The sequence below is a fragment of the Mytilus edulis genome, chromosome 3 (assembly GCF_963676685.1).
Source record: "Mytilus edulis chromosome 3, xbMytEdul2.2, whole genome shotgun sequence".
Lineage (NCBI taxonomy): Eukaryota > Metazoa > Mollusca > Bivalvia > Mytilida > Mytilidae > Mytilus > Mytilus edulis.
This window is the reverse complement of record NC_092346.1, coordinates 8,146,113-8,171,268: the sequence shown is the minus strand read 5'-3', so window position 1 is coordinate 8,171,268 and position 25,156 is coordinate 8,146,113. Positions and strand designations below refer to the sequence as shown.

Sequence of the window (25,156 nt, the reverse complement as noted above, 5' to 3'; positions counted from 1 at the left end):
AATTCCATTTTTTCCGTATTTTACTATAAATGGACTTAGTTTTTTCTGCGGGGAAACAAAACATTCACTCTGTGGTTAAAGTTTTTAGAATTTTAATAACTTTCTGAAACTATCTTGGGTTTGTACCAAACTTAAATAGCAGCTTGTTTATGATCATAAGATAGTATCCAGAAGTAAATTTTGTAAATAAATAAATCCATTTTTCCATATTTTAGTTTTAAATGGACTTAGTTTTTCTGCGGGGAACCATTACATTCACTCTGTGGTTAAAGTTTTTAAAATTTTAATAACTTTCTTAAACTATCCTGGGTTTGTACCAAACATGAGCAGAAGCTTATTTATGATCATAAGATTGTATCCAGAAGTATTTAAAAGTTTGTAAAAAATTACTTAAATTTTTCTGTAATTTACTTTTAAATGGACTTAGATTTTCTTACAATCATAAAATAGTAAGAAGAGGAATATTTTTATTGATTTTTTTCCTCATTGTTGTTGAGCCTGCGATTTACAGCAAAAAATAGGCGAGACACTGGGTTCCGCGGAACCCTTACAAATTTTTATTATTAAGTGACTGAAATGAAAAAAACTTTAGTTTTCTTTATCACATGAATTTCTTACTTGATAACTTTGTTTGGTATGAGGATGCCTTTGCAAAGACTAAATGTCTGTCAGACAGTGTTAACCTGAACTTGGCCTCATTTTAAAGAACAGTATTCAAGGTTAGATATAAAAGTAAAGTCCATATCTCAGATACTTAAAGCAATAGGTTAAATAGGTCAACTTTATGTGGCATATGGACAGATATCCATAGATATAGGAAGATTTGGTATGAGTGCCTATGAGACAACTCTCCATCCAAATAACAATGTATAAAAGTAAACCATAATAGGTCAAGGTACAGCCTTCAACGCAGAGCTTTGGCTCACACAGAACAACAAGCTACAAAGGGCCCCAAAATAACTAGTGTAAAACCATTCAAACGGGTCTAATCTATATAAAAAAGAGAAACACAAATAACAAATGACAACTACTGTACACCAGATTCCTAACCTGATTGGTAAGACCTGGTAAGGTTCATACAAACTGGTTCCATTTTGCAGTATTTGTTGGTGAATGTTCAGTTTTAGTGGTTGTGTCTGGATCTCAGGTATAATAAGCAATTTGGTGTAATTAAAAATTGTGAAGTTTAAAATTAACATGTTTGCTGGCAAGGTTCTTCTGAATTTGACCTCATTAACCTGAATCATCCATAGAATTAAATGTTACTGATACTAGTAGTTAAATCTTCATCCATGATCAGTAAAGCAGGGACAGCCATTTACGTTTGTGCATTCTCATTTTATTATTTAAGTTCCCATATGCTCTATTGAACTTGGTCAATTTTACTTTCCTATATTGTTTTAATATCATTGACTAGAACTGGGGTATTGCTATAAAATAATGTGGATTGGGTATTCTTATGTCTTTAGTTGTTTTGAGTTTGGTTTCTTTGCATTTGGAAATTTTAACTTCAGCTCTGACCTTATCAAGATTCTGATAGCATGGTTAATTGTACATGTTTTGCATTATTGAAACGTCCCAGTGAATAGTAAGGGAGCTACCATTTGATTTAAGGGGAGGGCAGGATGATACTGAAAAATGCAGGACAGGAGGTTTGAGTAAGCAAGGACAGGATGAGCAACTGTGCAAAAAAAAACTCAGGATAGCAATTTATGTAAAAAAAAAGTCAGGATAGCAATTTATGTAAAAAAAAAGTCAGGATAGCAATTTAAGTAAAAAAAGTCAGGATCGATACTGGTAAACTAATAAAAAAACACAGGACCAAATAAAGTGAAAAATACAAAAGAAGGACGGAGATTACAACTTAAATAATGCAGGACAAAATATTTCATCCTATACTTATTTGAGGTAAACTTGAAAAAAAACCAATAAAACATGCTTGATTTCTGTAACCACTTGAAACTCATCTATCCCACACAATCCTTTGTGTGTCATGTTTGAAAATTTGGAAAAATGTTCATGCTGATTAACAAATGTTGCTACACCCACAAAAGCAGAGCCTGGGACATTTTGAGTAAATGATTCATAAATCTCCTTTGCATTTTGTAGAAGATGATTCTAATAGCTATCAAACGTGGTTGACACTAAACATTATTCTATATGTAAAAAGATAATTGGGGAAATTATATAAGATGTCCTGAAAAGTGACAATTAATTTTATATATATCGATATATAGTTCCAACTTTTAATAAGAATTGCAGCTGATAAGGCAAACTACCTGAGTTCAATGCAGTTTAACAAAGAACCCTATGATAAGACAAAGAAATACACATGTAGTGCATACAATATCTGGAGGGGGACAACTAATTCATAAACTCGATGATCATAACACCAACAAAAAATTAGCAATTACTATCCACATTGATCTGTGTCCACACATTTTTTTATAAAATAGAAATTAGTGTAAAAGAAATTGCACACAACATTTGGTAAATATCTGTTTAAAAAAAAATGATTAATGACATGGCAGACATCATAGATGTATTAAACCGTTGAAGAAATAACTAGAGGCTTCCAGGAGCCCCGGATGACTTGATTTACTTTAAAAATACCCAAATAAATTTTTGAAAAAGTAAGACTTTCATCAGAACCAATGTGGAAACTTATTGCAAGTCTAGTTTGATTGTTTTGCTCAGCATTTCATGAGAATAAGATCGTTGATGATTGTGGCCAAGTTTGGTTAAATTTGGACCAGTAGTTAAACTTTTAGAGGAGAAGATTTTTGTAAAAGTTAACATACGACGACGACGAGGGCGGACAAACAGTATGTGTAACAGTTATAGTAGTCATTCAGTCGTGGAATAATAAGGTATTAGTAGACATATCTTTTTTTTTTTACTCACATGTCAACAATTTTAATAATAAAGTTTTGAGGAATATAAAAATCCGGAAATACTTCGTCTTCAGTCCGATATATGCGTCCTAAATTTATTATATCTGATTAGAGTTATTTCCCTTGGGCACTGAAAAAGTTGGAAAAAGTACATCGATATGTCTCATCAAGTGTCCTTAGAAGAACTCGAACAGGTATCAAGAAAAGCATAAGTATAATTTGTGATATTTAGACTCGTGATTTTAAATAGGACGAAAATGTGAGCCTCTGACACGATTCAAAAGTGATGTTGGAGCAAAATATTTTAATCGTCTGCTTCATCTTTCCAAACTAACTTCCTCTTTTGAAGATTGACACTTTAAGCCGATACTGATCTAGTCTGTCTATAACACAACAGCTGCTTCATATGTCCAGAATTATAGCCAGCTAACAGACAATGAGTTATTGACAGACTGGGCGTGACAACTGAAGGCTGCAAATTATTCATAGAAATTTTCTCTCTTCACTGACATGATATACCTTCTGGTAAATTAGTCAATTTCAGACACCTTTTGCATCGCTGTTGTAATGTTTTATAGATAAATCTCATAGGAAAGCTTACAGATGTGATACCCTAATGTGTTATGTCTTGTATGAAAGTACCTGTAAATTCCTCCGTTATCCGAATAACCCATTGGCATTGAGAGCTGTGGGTGGAATTCATGTACACTCTCTATTGGGATTAATAGGGATGTTATATTTATGACATGTTATTGTTTTAAAAGGACAATCCCCATCCCAACAAAAACATGACAAAGGGAGTGCTAGGACATCGGGAAGTCTGTAATTGTTGTTATGGTAGAGGTAGCAGAATGTCTCGGAGAGGACCACCAGGCTACTTGGCGGAAACAGACAAAGCAGAGAGATATCAGAACTTGAGAAGATTGATCTCCAGGTCAGAGAAGGGAGCCCCAAAAATACCCATTCTAGTTTTTATTACGATCTGAGAAGTGTGGGAGGGTAAAAATCATCCTTGTGATGTACTGAAATTTCCAGCGCCCAGAGTCAGAATCGTCCCTGGGACTTTCAGCACTGTAGTCATCAGTCTTCAACACTAGACCACTAACCCACATATTCTTTCCCCTTTGTCTCTGTTTGTGTTAAGTTTGCACTTTTCAATATAGACTTTAAGAGTGCATAATTTATCTTTGTTTCAAATAAAGAAATACTTGGCATGAGTAAATTTTTATTCTGTCCAATGCTACAACATTTCATTGCATAAATAAGATAATAACCATCTTTGGAAGTTAAACAATCAAATTTTCACCCTTTCTGTCTTGTTTACAAGCTACATGTACATGTACTTACTTACATGTACCATGTTTGATTTTACCAAGTTTCCAAAATATTTATAGAAGCACCAAATGAAAAAAGAATGGTGCTTTGAAACACCCAAGATTCATGTATAATTATGTTTATGACTCATATTTTATTACTGCAATAAAATGTAGCATTAATTTCCTACAACTGTCAAATCAAGGGAATGTTTTTTGGTCTGCAACTGGATGTGATGTACCAAGATTAGGTGGTATTTCACCTACAACTCCATATAAAAATTCTTTCATTTAATAATCTTTATATGCATACAAAATGGTTGTTCAATATTATATTTTGAAAGGCACCTTTTGTGTATGTGCGTAGACCCCTCTTATTCGGAGCACCCCTCAAGAGCTGCAAGAGTACAGTGGAATCCATGTACACTCCCAATCAGGATTAAAGAAGATATGCCACTAATGTATTTACAACAATATTGACAAGGACAATCCCCGCCCTAACACAAAGAGAGGGATAGGACACCAGGCAGTCTTTTATTATGTTGGAGGAAGCCAAAATATTTGGAGAGAACCACTAGGCTGCTCGGTAGGAACAGACAAAACCAAAGAGATTTCACTTTCAGAAGATTGATTTCCATGTGAAAGTAGGGTCAACCTTGACCTATCGAGGCCCCAATAGGACCTCTAACTATATACATAATTGCAAGCACTAAATGACCAAGATTATGTTTTCCTACAACATGTACAAGCAGGTTGAACTAAAACATCTTGAACAAAAGAGATACTTATTTCTTCACAATTTAAAAACTGACAACCAAAAATCATAATATTGTGACATTTTTTTAGTCTGCTTCTTACTTAGAACCTCTCTGTCACTGTAGTAAACACTTAATGCTGGTTTGACTGTGAAATGAAAAAATATCATGCATTCACATATACATTTTGTACTGTAATTATAACCTCTCAATAATTTGGAATAAACTACTAAATGAAATAAAACTATATAAACATCTTAATACTTTTAAAAGAAGAACTTTCTAACTCTCCAATGTTTTTTTAATGTTTGTGTATAATGTATTATTATATGTTTCTTATTCTACAGACAAACATTTAGCATGAAAGTTGAATTATATGTTCAAGAAGTTATAATATTTGTGCTACTTATTCTGTGTGTTTAGTGTGATGGCCTCAAGGTAGACAAGTGAATGCTAATTTAGTCATCCTCTTTTCATTATAATTATCATTATTAATAATATAAGAGCATGTTCTTAAGAATTCTAAATGGAATGTTTAATATTTTTGAAGGAGCCATTTGATGCTCATGAATTTGTCGAGAGAATAGCATGGAGAACAATTCACAATAGAGACCAGGCACAGTTCAACCCAATGCTTCTACATACAGCTTTTGAAAAGATGATTAAAGATCTGGAGGGAAAAAATGCACAAATAGAAAAGAAAATTGAAAAATTAGAAGAAAATTGTAAAGACGAGGAAAAACGTCATTGGCAAAGAGTAGCTGAACTTCAAAAGAAAAACCAGGTTAGTATTTATAACTATAAAAAGATGTGGTATGACTGCCAATGAGGCAACTCTTCATCCATTAGATACAAGAAGATGTGGTATGACTGCCAATGAGACAACTCTTCATCCATTAGATACAAGAAGATGTGGTATGACTGCCAATGAGACAACTCTTCATCCATTAGATACAAGAAGATGTGGTATGACTGCCAATGAGGCAACTCTTCATCCATTAGATACAAGAAGATGTGGTATGACTGCCAATGAGACAACTCTTCATCCATTAGATACAAGAAGATGTGGTATGACTGCCAATGAGACAACTCTTCATCCATTAGATACAAGAAGATGTGGTATGACTGCCAATGAGACAACTCTTCATCCATTAGATACAAGAAGATGTGGTATGACTGCCAATGAGACAACTCTTCATCCATTAGATACAAGAAGATGTGGTATGACTGCCAATGAGGCAACTCTTCATCCATTAGATACAAGAAGATGTGGTATGACTGCCAATGAGGCAACTCTTCATCCATTAGATACAAGAAGATGTGGTATGACTGCCAATGAGACAACTCTTCATCCATTAGATACAAGAAGATGTGGTATGACTGCCAATGAGACAACTCTTCATCCATTAGATACAAGAAGATGTGGTATGACTGCCAATGAGACAACTCTTCATCCATTAGATACAAGAAGATGTGGTATGACTGCCAATGAGACAACTCTTCATCCATTAGATACAAGAAGATGTGGTATGACTGCCAATGAGACAACTCTTCATCCATTAGATACAAGAAGATGTGGTATGACTGCCAATGAGGCAACTCTTCATCCATTAGATACAAGAAGATGTGGTATGACTGCCAATGAGACAACTCTTCATCCATTAGATACAAGAAGATGTGGTATGACTGCCAATGAGACAACTCTTCATCCATTAGATACAAGAAGATGTGGTATGACTGCCAATGAGACAACTCGTCATCCATTAGATACAAGAAGATGTGGTATGACTGCCAATGAGGCAACTCTTCATCCATTAGATACAAGAAGATGTGGTATGACTGCCAATGAGGCAACTCTTCATCCATTAGATACAAGAAGATGTGGTATGACTGCCAATGAGACAACTCTTCATCCATTAGATACAAGAAGATGTGGTATGACTGCCAATGAGACAACTCTTCATCCATTAGATACAAGAAGATGTGGTATGACTGCCAATGAGACAACTCTTCATCCATTAGATACAAGAAGATGTGGTATGACTGCCAATGAGGCAACTCTTCATCCATTAGATACAAGAAGATGTGGTATGACTGCCAATGAGACAACTCTTCATCCATTAGATACAAGAAGATGTGGTATGACTGCCAATGAGACAACTCTTCATCCATTAGATACAAGAAGATGTGGTATGACTGCCAATGAGACAACTCTTCATCCATTAGATACAAGAAGATGTGGTATGACTGCCAATGAGGCAACTCTTCATCCATTAGATACAAGAAGATGTGGTATGACTGCCAATGAGGCAACTCTTCATCCATTAGATACAAGAAGATGTGGTATGACTGCCAATGAGACAACTCTTCATCCATTAGATACAAGAAGATGTGGTATGACTGCCAATGAGACAACTCTTCATCCATTAGATACAAGAAGATGTGGTATGACTGCCAATGAGACAACTCTTCATCCATTAGATACAAGAAGATGTGGTATGACTGCCAATGAGACAACTCTTCATCCATTAGATACAAGAAGATGTGGTATGACTGCCAATGAGACAACTCTTCATCCATTAGATACAAGAAGATGTGGTATGACTGCCAATGAGGCAACTCTTCATCCATTAGATACAAGAAGATGTGGTATGACTGCCAATGAGACAACTCTTCATCCATTAGATACAAGAAGATGTGGTATGACTGCCAATGAGACAACTCTTCATCCATTAGATACAAGAAGATGTGGTATGACTGCCAATGAGACAACTCGTCATCCATTAGATACAAGAAGATGTGGTATGACTGCCAATGAGGCAACTCTTCATCCATTAGATACAAGAAGATGTGGTATGACTGCCAATGAGGCAACTCTTCATCCATTAGATACAAGAAGATGTGGTATGACTGCCAATGAGACAACTCTTCATCCATTAGATACAAGAAGATGTGGTATGACTGCCATTGAGACAATTCTTCATCCATTAGATACAAGAAGATGTGGTATGAGTGCCAATGAGACAACTCTTCATCCAAGTCACAATTTGTAAAAGTAAACCATAAAATGATTATAGGTCAAAGTTTGGTCTTCAACACAGAACCTTGGCTCACACCAAACAGCAAGCTATAAAGGGACCTCAAAAATGACTAGTGTAAAAAAAATTCAAACAGAAAATAAATTATAAATAGATTGATAATTGGTGTTTAACACTATTTTCCTCATGATTAGCTATATGATGGTGGCTAGTTTTTATGGGTGGATGAAGCATGAGTTTGCTTGGAGAGAACCTACAACCTTTGGCAGGAAAATATATAACCCTTGTCAATAATTAAGATCATTTAATGCACCTTGTCAAAATCAAATTTAAGCCTCCAACATGGATATTGACTCTTTTTACTTTGTACAGGTAGAATGATTGTGTAACATTTGTAATGTCATTCATTGTTTGAGATCAAAGATGCCGTTTTTGTAAAAGATCATTTTTTTTATTTTTGTGTACAAAAGATTAATCATTCTTAGGTTTGCAACAACCACAAAAGTTTAAAAACAATGCTATTTCATTTATTGTCTTTTTTGCAGTCAACATATTCCCACTTCCAAGTTTTAGATGAGAAGATAAACTTAGTAGCCACCAAAGTAGTACACTTGGGAGACCAACTAGAAGGTGTAAATAATCCCAGAGCCAAGGCAGTCGAAGCTAAAAAGTTAATGAGCTACATGTCAGAATTCTTATCTGATGGTCCACCTAAATCAGATCTCTTCACAGACCCTGCCAAGGTATGATCTTATCTTAAGTTAATTAGAGAGCCATATATAAGTCAATAGCTGTTAGATGCACATACCTTATTAGAAATTCTGTTTTAATTGTATTGGTTTTTTTTAAGTTATTCTATTTTCTAGGTTAACTACTTTTATTAATCAGTTTCAATTTTATATTGCACAAGGAAATATATTTCAAATAATTGGTTTAATTATTTATAGCCACTGATTAAATATGCCTAACAAAGGTAGATTCATTAATTAAAATTACTTGATAATTATTCATTGTACTGTCAGCATTGACAAATTTTCCTACTTCCTCGGGAATTAAATTAAAATAAATGTTTGTATTATTTCAGTTAGAGCAAGCTGCAGACATCATACAGAAATTATATCATGTGGCATTAGAATTACCATCAAATGAAAGGTACTAATACTGAAGTGTCTTCTATGATTAAAATTATCTTTTTATTACTGTAAATTCAGAAATTGTTGCTGAAAATTAGTAGATACAAGTACACACCTGTGATATCGCGGGTCCGTGACTGACTTAAAGTAAATAACTATGCCTAAGCCTTATTTTAGTAATTGGTATTGTCATCTGATAAAGTCATGTCGATTATAAGATACACAGTTTTTTTTTTGCTTTCAAATCTTTCTGTTTGAACCCTGGAACTTATCAATTATTGGTAATATTAATTAGTTGGAAAACAAAAGGTCCTGGCTATCCAGGAATGGAGTATTTTTTAATCAACAGCATTGTCCTATATTAGTTATCTTAGAAAGTCTTGCTGATTGATGAATAACACTACAATAGGGAACAATTTGACAATGATATAATTTAGTAGTGTCAGCCCTTTGATTATGACCCGTGTATATAGCAAAATCCTAAATACACCGTTTGGCGGTGCGCCTGTCAAATGCGGAACGTACAGATAAGGTAATAGGTAACAGGTGAATATACTATTGGTATCGGTATCGGATTCGACCCGGAACTTGTTAATTATTGGCAATATCAATTATGTTGAAAACAAAAGGGTCTGGAGTGGTGTAATTTTTAATCTACACCATTGTTCTATATTAGTTTTATATAGAGTTGAATTCTTTGATTTGTCGTTTTTACCCGATGACGGCTGACAAATCGTAATTTTAGTATTATAGATGCCAATACACATAATTAACAGCGCCTGGTGATGTTTCATAGCCTGACTGTTTGTATCATAGCATGACCCGTTTCGGTCCAAAAGGACCTTCATCAGAGGCAGAATATATTCTGATGAAGGTCTGTTTGGACCGAAACTGGTCAGGCTATGAAACATCATCAGGCAATGTTAATTATGTGTATTGGCATATCTACTATATTTTTATGCTTTTACATTCCCCCTCCGCTGATACACATAATTTATATGGCTTCTACTAAGGAAAGCTCCATTTGGAGTTAATGTGTTTAGAGACCTCTTATGTCAGTACACCTTTCCTGTGCCTAAGAAATTATTGCTGTTATTTTATTATTGGGAATAATGCGACTGGATGAGTATTGTATTAATAAGAACTCACATTTTGATAACTGAGATATAGATCTACATTCCCTTTTTTTTGAAATCGCAATAATTAAACTTGCATTCTTGTCCATTCTTGAAAAATAGCAATGCTAAATGCACGCAATAATTTTTGAATTTGCAGTAATCATTTCCATTAATGATTTTATGATATTTAATTATCCTATCTGTCAAATTTACTTTCATGAATTTTCTGCATTTCTCCATGTTCTGTCAATTTTTTTGGTCATTTCTTCACTACTCTGAATGTAAGTGTGAGTAACTACTCCCTCAAGATAAACCTTAATAAGGGCTTGGGTACACCCATGTGTTTTATGATGTTTGACATTGAAATAGTCAAGATTCAGGATTCAAAGATGCAAATCCTTTATTTAACCTCAGACACATTGAGTGTACAAGAGAACAACATACATAGCAAATACATTGAAATTGAATATATCATAATAAATTGTTATTTAAAGAGGGTAAACTCAGTTAGTTACAATAAACTAATCTTCCCTGAGGCCCTCGCATACAAATTACAATACAATCAAAACAGATATTTACACATAGTTAATTTACTGTCAAGTAGTTCAATGTATTGTTATTAACATAAGATATAATGCTGTTTAAGTTGTATACATGAAACCAAAAAATCAAATGAAAATAAAAAATATACAAATACATTGTAGCAAACATTTCTTATCAGGGTTGTGTTACATGTAGGTACTTCTTGATACTTTGCTTAAAAGTAAAAGTGTTTTGAGCTTTACGCATTTTGTGTGGTTGTCCATTCCATAATACTGATCCAGAATAAGCAAAGGATATATATGATATCAGTATGATATCATGCTTCAACACATTATTGAAGTTCTATAGATACATAGTTTCTCTAACATATACTTTGAGATTTTTATTTGACTAGACATATTTATGTACCGGAAGATATAAGAAGATATGGTATGAGTGCCAATGAGACAACTCTCCATCCAAGTCACAATTTGTAAAGTTAACCATTATAGGTCAAAGTACTGTCTTCAACACAGAACCTTAGCTGTACACTTAAAAGTTTTAGATGTATTGAATTTGAATAAACAAAATTCTTTTTATTCTAATATTCTTATTGTTAGGTAAATGTATCATTTCACTTCACTTTTAAATCAATTTCTTTTACATTTGTATAGTTATGACAATGCAAGAAAGAAAATTTGGGGTATGTATCTACAACAGTTTCAATTTATAATCAGTTCAAAGGTGTAAAATGATAACCTCACCGAATGTCAAATAATTATGAGATATAATCTGTGAGCCCCTTATTTTAAGACCATGAACCTTTGCAAGTTTACTGCCATGGAGAGAGATATTTGAAATATGTTTAAGATCAACATGTGTATCTAATATCTAAAACCAATGATATGTTTTTGTTAGTTGTATGTTTATTATTAAAATTACACATATGATTACATGTTTTGCCTCTCTGTAATTCTTTAATCCAATAAAAAATGTAGTTAGTTTCTAAATATGAGGAAGAAACTTAGAAAAACATTATTGCGATCCATATGAAAGTTTTCAACAGAGTCATCTCCCCTTGGTCAAGGTATTTAAACAGAGTCATCTCCCCTTGGTCAAGGTATTTAAACAGAGTCATCTCCCCTTGGTCAAGGTATTTAAACAGAGTCATCTCCCCTTGGTCAAGGTATTTAAACTTTTGTCTGTTCTATTGTCCCATTGAATAAATATTATAATTATTGTTAAAATCTGTCAATTTATTTATTTGATGAGAAAATTATCTTCCAAATTGATGAAAATACATGTATTAAATCACAAAACTGCATATATATATATGATGTTGTATAATAAGGTTTGCAATAATTTTTTTTATTCATTTGTTGTTAACTAATAGTAATTTATTTGATAAACACACTTGAATGAATAAGAAATAGTTTGCTTGGTCTGTTTTGTTGTCCCCTTAAGGTGGTACCTAACACTACAGCTAAACGTTTTAATTACATTGTGTTGTTAAGGGAATATTAAGATTCTCAATGATCAAAATAAGTGTTTGTCAAACTGCTATACAACCAGTGTAATTTTTCTGATAAAATGGTATGTTCAAATTTTTTGAAATTTTTATATTTTAGTAAAAGGGTCAAAGTAAATACTTTGTCAAAATTTTAAGAAAATTAAACGACCCAAATTAATTTTAGCTAAAGTGTTGGGTACCACCTTAACATTTTTATTATAATTCATGATCACCAAACATTGCATTAATGTTGTATTTGCATTAATTCCAGACAAATACAATAACATCGAGAGTGAATTGATCAAGGAATTCACAAAGGCTCACACTGAAGGGGATAAGAAGAAAATGAAAAGGGTTGCTATGGTTTTATCTAATTTTAAGGTTTGTTATAATTAAAATCTGTATCATAATAGAATGTTAAGGATTTTTGGAACACTTGCTTTTTCCTTTTTATCTGGTATTCAAAGTCCTGTAATTTAATCAATGTAGTTCCAACAATAAATTTGCCAGCTAACTGCTTCTTTTTCTCAAAATCTCAAAAATATTAATTTGTATATTAACTTACTTGATTACTGAACAAATTTAATGAATCTCACTTTTATTTTAAAGAAATGGGCTTTCAATAAATTTGTATTGTGGTTTATAATCCCATGTTTAAATGATTTTCACATTCATGAGTATTCCCAATATTCTGGTACTGTAAGTTCAGAAATTATTGTGTGCAATTTTTCATGAACGGACAAAAATTCTAGTTTAATTATTGCGATATAAAAAAAATCAGCATAAAGATCTATGATTCAATTATCAGAATGTGAGTTCTTACTATTGCGATATTCACCTTGTTGCATTATTCACATTGATAAAAACCTTGCAATAATTTCTGAATTTACAGTAACTCATTCATTAAATCTGATAGGAGTATGATTAGAACTTTCTAAAAAAAAACAATGACCTTCAGCTAACATGTGATTTATTCATAATCTACCAAGTATGTGCACAAAATGTTTGAAGAAAATCATTTTGTGAAATGTAATTTTCAGAAAAGAAATGTTAATGTGACAAACACTGTTTTGTAGGGATACGGTCAGTGTATTGATGCGTTTATTGAAGAAGCTCAGCGGGTAAGTTGTTTACAAACTAAAATTTCAAAGAAATTTTATATTTTGAACAATAATAGCTTCATAGCAAAATAATTGTATATGTAAAAAATGCACAGTTGGTTTAGTTTGAGATGAGTTCAACTATCTTTTTATTTGTCAAAATGACACGACAATGGATCTCCGAATTTTTTTTATTCCACAATATTATTTGAATAATCCATGTGAAGCTAAAATGTATGGTATGCTTATACTATGTCATATAGAGTTACTTAAAAACTTGTCTCTGTTTATTAAAAAAATGAGTCCACTGTTTTAAACCTGGACTCCTGTATCCTCTCTATCCCTCATGTTTTTGTATTTACACTGCTCATTGTAGATTATATTGCGTTTTGTATATTGTATAATATTATGTTTTGTGTTTGGTTATGTTGCATACTTTTGTGTCTGGGTTGTTGAAATAAAATCTTGAAATCATAACTGAAGTTGTAAAGAAAGAACATTGTTATTAACAAATGAATATGGAAATATGGTTTACACCTGTTTTAACATTTAAAATTGGTGTTTTTCTTAAAATTTTGCTGGATTGATTACCATCAACCATTGATATCAGATCTGTCATAAAGCATGGTATTGTCAAGTTGAAATGTGTAATCCATTTGTAGTATTTTTCTCAAGACTTATTCTATCATAACATTTACTGCCTTTAATATTTGCACTATATATTTCATATTGAATTTTGGGAGACAAAAATTACTGCTCTTATCCATTTAAATCTAACCACAAAGATATGAACAATGATATTTTCTATATGTCTGTCAACAAGGAGCAAAACCCAAAAGATCCCAAGACAAGAAAATATGATACAATTCAAAAGAAAAAAATACAGACAGGCTGTCCTGCACATCACAAAAAAAAAGTTAGGGTTAAAATTAATAGTAAGCCATGAACTATTCAGTATACTGGGGTAAATGCAATCAATTTTAATCTAAAATAAAGTCGTGGAAAAGAGGCCTGATTTCTACTTACCAAAAACAATTGTAGCTAGCAATCAACCATAATGTCTGGATTATGTTATGTGACAGACACACAGCAACCAACCATAATGTCTGGATTATGTCATGTGACAGACACACATTGAACATAGTAGGATTAAATAGTTTGTGAGCACTCCACTCTTTTTCTCACTTGTAAAACTCATTTTTTCAAGTATGCACCACTTTGATTTGAAACTTATTCTGCCATGAAATAATGTTTCCTTATTGTAAAATCATCTTTACTTACAGTTAAAAGTAAAAACACAAAAATACCGAACTCCCAAGAAAATTCTAAATGAAATGGCAAAATCAAAAGGTCAAGCACATCAAACAAATCAAATCAAAGTTTTATTTATTGTTGATACATAGTAAACAAAGTAACACAAGCTCTAGTGACCTTTTAAAATTGATGTTATAATAATTTACACACAAGCACACAGGCAAATAACATGCAAACAAAACATACATACATTACAGCAGGAATCAGGATATTAAAAGCACATACATGCCATAAGCAAATAAAATAATACTGTTCATGCAATATAAAATCATAGCTAGCTAATTTTAGTTTTTATAAAGAAAGGAAAAAAAAAAGCAAAGCTAAGCTCAAATCCCAAAGCACTAATGGCATGCATTACATTGGCATGAGCTGCCATTCCAGGTCTGTATTAGATTGGAAAATTGATTTAGAGACAAATGGATGAGAATGGTCATATTCATAATTTAACTTCAAGTTTATATTTTTCAGAATGCATTCAACAAAGCCGACTTATTTGATGATATTGTACCATGTTGTAGTAGAACTAATGAACTTATAACAGAAGTTTTCAGTAATCATGATGCTGTCATGGCAAAGTTTGTACAGAATATCTACCACAATAAATTACAGGTAAGGCTACACCAAGTCATGGCAAAGTTTGTACAGAATATCTATCACAATAAATTACAGGTAAGGCTACACCAAGTCATGGCAAAGTTTGTACAGAATATCTATCACAATAAATTACAGGTAAGGCTACACAAAGTTAATTTTTATACAACTGCAAAATATTTTGCAGTCGTATTTTGGTATCACTTTGTCATTTGGTTTCCCTGACAATAACTTTAGTATAAGTAAGAAATCGATGAAACTCAAACAAAAGGTTTATGACCTCAAATGAAAGTTGGGATTGTTTTTGGGGTTATGGTCCAAACAGTTTAAGAATAAGGGGCCAAAATAAGCATTTTTCTAGTGGAAGGGTGTATGGATCTCTCTGAAATTATACCATAAGTTTCAATACAACAAAGGGGTGGTTAGAATTGGCTTTGGGGGTTATGGCTCAAACAGTTAAATTCAAATCACACAAAAAAGGGGGTAAAACAAGAGTGTCCTGGTTAATGGATAACATAATTTTAAAGCAGTGTAAGGGAGGTAATTCAAACACAATTTTAATTTGTCTGAATTACCTCCCTTACACTGCTCTTAAATTATGTAATTAAGTTACAGCATAGCATATTGCACAGAAGCAAAGAAATTAATATAAATTCAAATCACATAACCAATTCCAGTTCTTTGACTTCAGTTATTCTGTGTCAGAAATCTATTATGTGTCAGATATTTAATTACAATCCAAATTCAGACCTGTACCAAGTGCTAATATAGTGTCCATTTTTACCCCACCTGTTCAGAGTTGGATCCTCTGCGGTCGTATCCAGCTGTGCTCAGCGAAGCAATTTATTAGATTCTCTTCCCTCTCTTTGAAAATTCTTTGTTGAAAAGAAAGTGTCCAACAACATCCAAATTTTGTATTTGAGATAATCATCTGTCATGATAGGAGTGGGACATTATAAACTGGTAAGTGCATTTCTGTTTATCCATTAATCTGTCCATTGGGTTCATCCTGATCAGTTTAGAAAGTTTTGGGTTTCAGTTGTTTACCATGAAGTTGTGGTAAAATAAAAATAAAATTAAGTACACATTTTCATTGTGATGTGATCTTTTTAAATTATAGACAAAATTCAAGTTTTGACCATTTCACATTCAAATATACATAGAAAGCTGGAAGTGTTACGTCCATACAATCTCAGATTTAAGTTTTGGATCACATGAACTTGAAGCAGGGCTTCCAAAAAACATTTGAGCCAGCCGGACATTTTATATCTGATCCCGATTTTAATCCCTTAAGACTAAGTCACAATTATGGTAATCAGATGGCCATTCCAATGATAATGAAATTAGATTAAAAAACGATTTTAAACTTTACTTTGTTTTGGATGTTTGGATGTAAACTGTTAAATTGGCAGTGCATCATTCAAAGTGTGCACTTCAGCGTGCTCATATCTGCCATAGACTCTTTATTTGTGCAAAATGACATGTCAAAAACTTCATTTTCGTTTTGAAAATCACTTTTTTCTAAAACCGGATGTTGACTTGACAATGGTAAAACATTGACCGTAAACGGATACGTAAAATCCGTGTACGTTTGCAAAGCATGACTGAGTGAAGAAGATCTTTCCACGTTATTTCTTCAACAAAATTCTTGAAATGAACGTTAAGATACAGGTATCAATGATAATTTTAGCATTTTGAAGAAATAAAGGATGCATAATTTAATTTCCCACCTTTGCACATGCGCACACGTGTTCTAGTTTATTCGACGTAGTTCTGACGATTTTTCATTTAAACCTTTTAAATTTTTTTATCAAATCATGTAGATAAACTAATTTCTTATAATTTTAATCTTTTGGACTAAATCAATGAGCTACAAACCGCTGAAATGTAAGAAAATAATTGTGAATAGACCGATCAATTTATACGATGTCCGGTAATGAACATAGTTTACCTGTCACCTGAGCAGGTAGATATCACCTGTCCAACAACTGATTAGCCTTGATTAAAATTAGAAAGTATTGAAGTAGGGGTTGTTTTGATAGTAATTAATCATCATGTCACTTTTATGACCGGAAATGTGTAGAAGTTAAAGGCAAAAGGTTGGGTCAAAAAGATCGTGACTTATGTTAAAATGACCGAAAAAGCCTTGAAAAGTAAAATGTATATGACCGTTTCATGCTTTGCCCAGCCGGACTTTTACCGGACATTAATCAAATGTCCGGAATATATGACCGTTTTGGAAGCCCTGACTTGAAGCTTAGTTGACATGTTCATTATAACGGGTATGTATTATCAAGGTCTGCTGAACCCATATTCTTGTTTTTGTCCGAAAAAAAAATCACCTGTTAGTCAACATACATATTTCCTGTAGGGGTGTATGCAAATTTGTCAAAACAGCATAATAAAATATCCATAGAACTACAATTTTCCTTCATTAATTTAAAATGGGTGGCCATGCTTCTTTCACTGTTTTTTATTTTAAAAGCAGCAAGGGGTTAGGCGGTAATCTATAAAAATCATCAGTCTTATTCTTAAAATAGAGAAAAAAATAACTACACTTTATTTTTCTCTTCAGAAATACATTTATTCCAAACTTGATAATGAAGTAGATCCTGAGGTTTACTTAGATAGCTTGTATAAACTGTATACCAGGTTAGTGAAACTTTAATATAAAGTAAAGTCATTTAATTTTTTATTGCATTTTGTAATTATAATGTAACATTGAATTTTAAAAAGTACTATTTATAATTCAAAAGTCGTATTGGTTTTTCTGACTACTCTTAAAGTACATTGTAATATTTGAGTTGTTTATTTGAAAAGCATTGCTTTTTTTTATTACCTGCTTTTATAGAATACTTAATATAATATAAAAGGTAGGAAAGAATGTCATCAAAATTACACAGAAGCAGCAATAAATCAAATATAAAACAAAGACTCAAAGGATTTATTTTTATAAAAATTATCAAAGTAAAAAAGTAACTAATTTATTCAAATAGGGAATGAATTTAGGATATTGCACCTATAGTGAAGATAAAGATTGTTTTGGTATATTTTACAAGAAAAGAAAATTTCCTTTAACAATAATATAATTATCTGTTATTTATGTCTTCAATGAGAGGAAGGGAGAAGACCCCTGAAAAAATTTGATTGGGTCTATAACAATTGTTTTAGCATAAAGTATTAGGCCTTCTTCATGGTTAATTCAGAAAAGGAGATGTAAATTAAAAATGATTATGAAATGTATAAGAAATAGAACTGTATTCAATAGTATATAAGTTGACAGTGAGTGTTTTTTCTTACGTTACAGAACAATCAAGCTATCAGAAGAGTTGTCACAATTCAAAATGGGGAATGACAGTCTGTTTCTAGCAAAACTTACTAAAAGCATATTCCACAAACATCTTGATGCTTATATAGGGTAAGCAGATAAATATATCTTAAGGATATCACTACTGTAAATTCAGAAATTATTGAAATTTTGTCATTTGAGACTAAAATGCGATTTAAATTTTTGCGATATTGAGAAAAATCCTGTTTAATTCATATCAAAAATTTCAAAATGCATGTTTATATTTTTGCGATTATCACCCTGACGCATTTTTCGCAATAAATAAAACATCGCAATAATTTCTGAATTTACAGTATGTATACAAATCACTTTTTAGTATATCATGTGTAAAATACTGCTAAAAAAAGTACTGGAAAATACTGCTTTATAACAGATATGAAAGTTATAGATTATTATTTTCCATAAAGGTTTAATTTTTTATAACATGAAGTCAAACAGACATATTAAAATGGTCATTTTACTATTAATTATGCTTTCATAAGAATCAACATTTATTAGTTTTGGGTCAAATGATCATCAGCAATCTTTTAAGATCATGTTGATGGTTTAAATTTTTAAAATGCATACAAAATGTTGATATTTTATAGCCATTCCATGCATTGTTTATTGTTACTTAAGGAAATTTTACTTATAAACACCAGTAACATGTTGTTTGGGATTTTGCAGCTTATGTTTCTTTTACATACACAAAATATTATACAGGATATTGATCTTTATACTGTTAATGACCTTGAAACAGCAAACACAGATAAAATGAAAACAAAGACATAATTTGCTCAACTTTAAAAAAAAAAAAAGTTAAATGAAGCTATGACATTGTATAGGTTATTGTTGATCATTATAACGAGAATGGATTTTTTAGCTTTGAGCCAAGACAGCGAAAGTGAGAAAAGCAATTGAGTTGAGATGACTAATGATAATCTATTTATAGCTATTCTACCTATGATGACGTTGTTAATTTCATTGACAACTTGCAAGTGCTGCCTTAGTTTCTAGTGATAATTTTTCAAATCCCTATACTGTGCTGTGAAAGGAAATTATCAGCCAGTAAGTTCAAAGGAAAATTACGTAAAATAGGGATAATAATTATTACATTTTATTTTGACGTAGTTAGGTTAAGTTTTATCAGGTTGATGACATATAATATTCATTAAATGTATTGACTTTATTTACTGATGAAAGTCATTAAAACCTCATCATTATGCATAATTAATTGATAATCATGAATTACAGCAGAAATAGTTGTTCATATGATAACTAATTTTTTACAAATAGTCAATTTTGTTATGAAATATATATATGTTTGTTTTTTTGGGTTTTTTTAATGATTGCCCTTGATAACAAGACAAGACAACATATTTTATTTCCTCAGACACAAACATGAACAAGAGGTCCTAAACACTAGGGCAATCATTAAAAAAAACCCAAAAAAACAAACATATATATATATTTCATAACAGAACCTAGTTTAGTTTAGTTTAAAACATATTTTATTGTACAAACAAATGGATTAAACAAAAGTTTTTCAATTTAGTTCCGTCTTCTCCATAGTTTAGTGTAAGGTTAATGTGTTAATGTATTTTACTTCAAAAATTTTGATTTCAAAAGAAATGCATGTCATTATATGTAAATAATGACATTGCATGCATGTTTCATTATGATACATTATTTTGATTGGCTAACAGCAATCTCGCATCCCTCTGAAACAGATATTCATTATATAATGAAAAGTAACATTCATGATGACACGAGGTCCCACAATAAAGTGCACTGGTAAATTAAAGAAAAACTTGATAGAAATCCCGTTTTCATAATCCTAGCTAAAAATGTAATTATAAGTATTGAATGCTTCTTTTTGTAATTTCAAAGGGTTGAAAAAGCGTTGACCATGTGCACATTTTTAGAATGAAGTGCTTCCGCCCCTTATAGAAAATGTATTTCAGTCAACACTTTTACACCCCATTGAATTTACAAAAAGAAGCATTCAATTCTTAAACAAAGTACATTGCTTAAAAGAAATTGGTGACTGAAAATTCAGATTAAACTTTTTTTTGGCTACCTAACAGTTTCTTAACACAAACATAATATTTCAATTTGGACAGCGAATTTTTACATATTTGCACATGACACAGCACATACTGATATACCATATTCAATGAATATGTGTTTTTTACTTAATATTGAGACTGAATACTTTGTTATTTTGTTTTCATACTTATTTTTGTCATTATTGATTTTTTTTAGCAATTTCATGCATACAATCTTTAAAGTTAAATTTTTCAAATTTTAATTGACGTCATAAAGGTGTTATGAAATTGCAATTAATGAAAACATCATTTGTTACAGAAACAGTCTTTATCAAATTTATATGAGTGGTCTTATTAATAAACTTGTAATTGTAGCAGTAAAAAAATAATAGATTTTAATCATAAATTCTAAGAATAAGAAATTTTACACTTATTTCAGAATAGATCCTGAACATAGATTAAATCTATCATACACATACAATATTAATGCCTTCAATTTAATTTCAAAAGTTCATATGTACTTTTAATAGTGGAATTTATCATGTAATATTTTGCTCTTCCAAAAGTTGAACAATAATTGTGTGACTTATACAACTTGCATTGCAGCATATGGTTTGCTAATTTTTGAAGGTCGAGTGATGACCTACAGTTGCTAACCCTCTATGTTATTTGGTCTCTGGTGGAATTTTGTTTTTTTTGGCAATCATACGACATCTTTTTATTTTTTTATTTACATGAAAGGTTGCAAGTTAAAAATCTAGGTTAATTTGTTAGTCTTTGTATAGAGAGTTGCTGCACCAATATTAAGGAATATTGTCCCAATCAGTATATCATTGCACATGCATGCTTTGTGTGTCCTACATGATATACTGCAATATACTCCTTAATATTAGTGCAATAGTAGTTTAACCCTTTTATAATAAAATTCATCATTGATGATACTTCCTCAATTCCACCATCTTGTTTATCTCTTGTTTGTTTGCATTCAAATATTGATTTACTATGAAACTCACTATAAATGTAGTGCATACTAAATTTGATGGACAAAGTTTAACTCGGTCAAGATACAATTTTTTTCACACATGGTTCTGTGCAGTTTGAGTTTAATTTTAGCAGTGTAAGATCCATATCAAAGTGATAGCATATGTCATTGTGTCAAACCATATCATTTAGGTTTGAAACAAAGTACTTGAAAGAAAGATGTTCTGCCCATCTTCAACGATATTATGAAGTGAATGGCCACCAAAAGAAACAGATACAATCAGGAGGGTAAGATTTATTACAGTAGAGTTTATACAATTGAAGAAAGAAATAGTTTTTCTCAAACAAGTCAGGTTCCTGTAGTTCAGTGGTTGTCGTTGGTTCAAGCCGATCATATTTGTTTTTTTTTAAATTGTTTTGTTATAAATAGGGCAGTTAGCTTTTCTCAGTTGAATTGTTTCATATTTTTCATGTCGATGGCTTTTATAACTGACCATATATTATTGGTTGTTTGCATTGTTGGAGGCTGTACTGTTTCCTTATAATTGCTTTCATCCACTTCATTTTAATTTTGGTAGATAGTTGTCTCATTGGCAATCATACCACATCTCCTTAATTTTATATCAAACATTTATGTGAATATGAATGTGAATTACTATGAAACTCACTATAAATGTAGTGAAAACAATTTCAAATATTTTGTCCTAGAAGAAAACATATAAAACATCTGCACATTTGGATCCTGTCAAATTATTTTTTTGAACCAAAAAAAATACTATTTGAATTATCTATTTTAGTATAACAGAATTACGTCGGGACTTACAAGCAAAGATTGGTACAATGACAAAGACAGGAATAAATATAGGTCCAACGATTGAGAATTATGGCGGGGAAACATTTCTATCACAGGAAGTTACCATTAGTATCCTACAGGAATCAAAGAATGCATTTAAAAGATGTCATGTGGTATGTAATTTGATCTATTCAATTTATTTATATCATGTGTGGAAGAAGGCACTCTAAAAATACATCTTTGCTACACAACAGCCCTTATTGATTTTGCTTTTTCCAACTGCCCACAGTGAACATATTACCTGTGCCCACTCTTGCTATAGTCTCTTTTTTTGGGTAAAAATATTGATTATAAACGCTTATCTGCAATAAAGTCTTGATTCAACAAAAGAAATTGCATGTCAACTCCTATGGGTGGACAGAGTGGACAATCTAGAAATTTCGTCCACCCGGAGGTTGATAATTGATTAACAACAAGAAAAATTGCTATTTGTCAATAATCAATAAAATTCAAGAATTTTTTTTTTTTTATCAATTAGAATATATAACAGAATTTCTAAAACTTTTACAGTAGACAGCATTAACTGAGTTATCCTGGCCTCGTTTCACAAAAAAATGGCCACATGTTATGTGGAAATGTTCATAATTTTCTCTAAAATCTGAAGATATTTGTGAAATTAGTTGCTCAACTTTTTTTTAGATTTTTTTATCAAATATCTTTTATATAATATTTATGCAAAAAACATGTTTTTTTTTAAATATCCACCATAAGACAACTCAAGACCAATGTTCAGAAAACCATAGTTATCCAATTTTTGAATTTGTCATTTTATTTTCAACCTAAGAACAGAAAACAGATATTTTTGATGTCTTTGATAATACACAAAACACTTACACTTTCACCCGGAAATCTTCTATTTGTAAAATTCTATTACATACTGCAGCATACAAAAAGTTTTAAAAAGTCTAGTGATGCCAAAAAAGGGCAAATGAATTCATACTGGTATGTGGAAAGACTATATTTGCTGAATTTTAATTTAACATAATAAGACTGTTGACCATAAGAGAAATGGATTTAACAACTCTTGAGAATTGGATATATGATATCAACTTTGGTTACTTAATTTGATTAATATAATAAACTCTATAAAGGCTCGTTTATTATTACTAGTATATTAAAATCAATTAACGAGAGTTGATATCAAGTGATATCCAAATGTTCACTCGTTATGAAACCTATATAATATTTTCTTCCATTATTATAACCATCATAACCAATATTGTATAGAGTATGTGGTTTAACTACATGACGAAAAAGAAGAACGAAAAGGATTATCAAGTCCAGAGTTTTGTAACAAGAAAATCCCAAGAAAACTGAATGTGAACTCAAATCCTCAGAAATTTAAATCATTTAATGTTTTTCTTGTTAAAATCCAGTGTTAACATTATTGGTTAAAAAAGAGGACTTAGTTGTGGTAGAAAAGTCCTAGTAATGGTTCAAAATATCAAGGCATAAATACTTAATCTACAGATTCCGTCTCGTTTCTGCTGTGATTTGCTCAAATGTTTATTGCAATTTGTATATGTTTATTGTATTTTCTACCTGTCATTTTAAAAAGACAAGAAGATGCCCACAAAATTAGGAAAGTGTTTTAGCACAGAGTTTTCTAATTTTTGGTGCAGAACTTCGACTGATCATGCACGAAAGCGTATAAGACACAGATCGATAACTTTCTCTGAATTTTGATATTTTCAGAAATTGGCGTTTACTACCAGTACCGGGTCTATTTATCAACATATTGAGTAGGTCCTCTGTTATACAAGTGGTTTTACCTTATAATAGAAAATGACAGTCACAAAATCTGTACACCAACATGTCATATCAAATCAATTATATGACTTGCAATTGATGTATCTTGTAATAGTATACCAAATATACCCAACAAGAATATAATTTTAACTATTTATTTTAAAATCTCATACAGTTTAGTACAGTGCAACAATATTATGATAAGAAAAATAAAGGAAACTACAAAAAAATAAATAATTGTCTACCCTATTTATTAAATAAAATCAATTGAAAGTATGTTATTGGTTTTCAAGTACATTTTATGATTAGTTTCTTAACAGTTTTAATTCACACGGAAAAATATTATTTCTTATACAAATGACAACAATTATTTGGAATAGATATATTAAATATTCCTAAGAACAACAACTCTTATTGCAAAAAATGGGAGTCAATTCATGTTTGAATCAAAATATGGAATTCTGAATATAAATTAAAAATAGACTTACCATTTCCAGCATTACAGTTTCCCTCTACCTCAAGAAAATTGGTCCTGAAAATAACTATGACGAGAATCAAAAAACACTTAGTAACATGAATTGTAAATTTTCCTTTGATCTTGTGGTGAGTTAACGCGGTTATTTTTAGCAGAGTGCGTTAACTGAATGATTTTTAAGTTATTTCACTCTCGAATCCCGTCTTAGAGAACTTCTTGTTTGAAAAGCAAAGAATGGGAGGAGCTTAATCCAGTGCATTAACTTCCATCTCAAAGGTTGTTAATGCACAGTCTAGCTCCACCTCCTTGGAGTAGTAATTAGAGAGCAACCATTTGAACTTCATGGGGGCTATGTTGGTTTTTGTCTCAGTCGGAAATTTGTTTTTGCACAAATATTATTTAGCTTTTCAACGCTATCAATGAAATGATATTTT

General features: G+C 31.5%; 1 protein-coding gene across 1 annotated transcript in view; it reads left to right on the top strand.

Annotated features, from left to right (window-relative positions):
- Window positions 1–2,960: 2,960 nt before the first annotated feature.
- LOC139514157 (exocyst complex component 5-like) overlaps window positions 2,961–25,156 on the top strand; it is a 38,246-nt gene continuing 16,050 nt past the window's right edge. Inside the window, exons 1-12 of the mRNA XM_071302939.1 lie at window positions 2,961–3,088; window positions 5,513–5,746; window positions 8,546–8,743; window positions 9,085–9,152; window positions 11,448–11,476; window positions 12,555–12,664; window positions 13,360–13,404; window positions 15,166–15,306; window positions 17,864–17,940; window positions 18,596–18,706; window positions 21,838–21,933; window positions 22,443–22,611. Of these exons, the coding sequence (XP_071159040.1) occupies window positions 3,053–3,088; window positions 5,513–5,746; window positions 8,546–8,743; window positions 9,085–9,152; window positions 11,448–11,476; window positions 12,555–12,664; window positions 13,360–13,404; window positions 15,166–15,306; window positions 17,864–17,940; window positions 18,596–18,706; window positions 21,838–21,933; window positions 22,443–22,611 (1,314 nt within the window). The 5' untranslated portion in view covers window positions 2,961–3,052. The remainder of the gene's footprint in view (window positions 3,089–5,512; window positions 5,747–8,545; window positions 8,744–9,084; window positions 9,153–11,447; window positions 11,477–12,554; window positions 12,665–13,359; window positions 13,405–15,165; window positions 15,307–17,863; window positions 17,941–18,595; window positions 18,707–21,837; window positions 21,934–22,442; window positions 22,612–25,156) is intronic.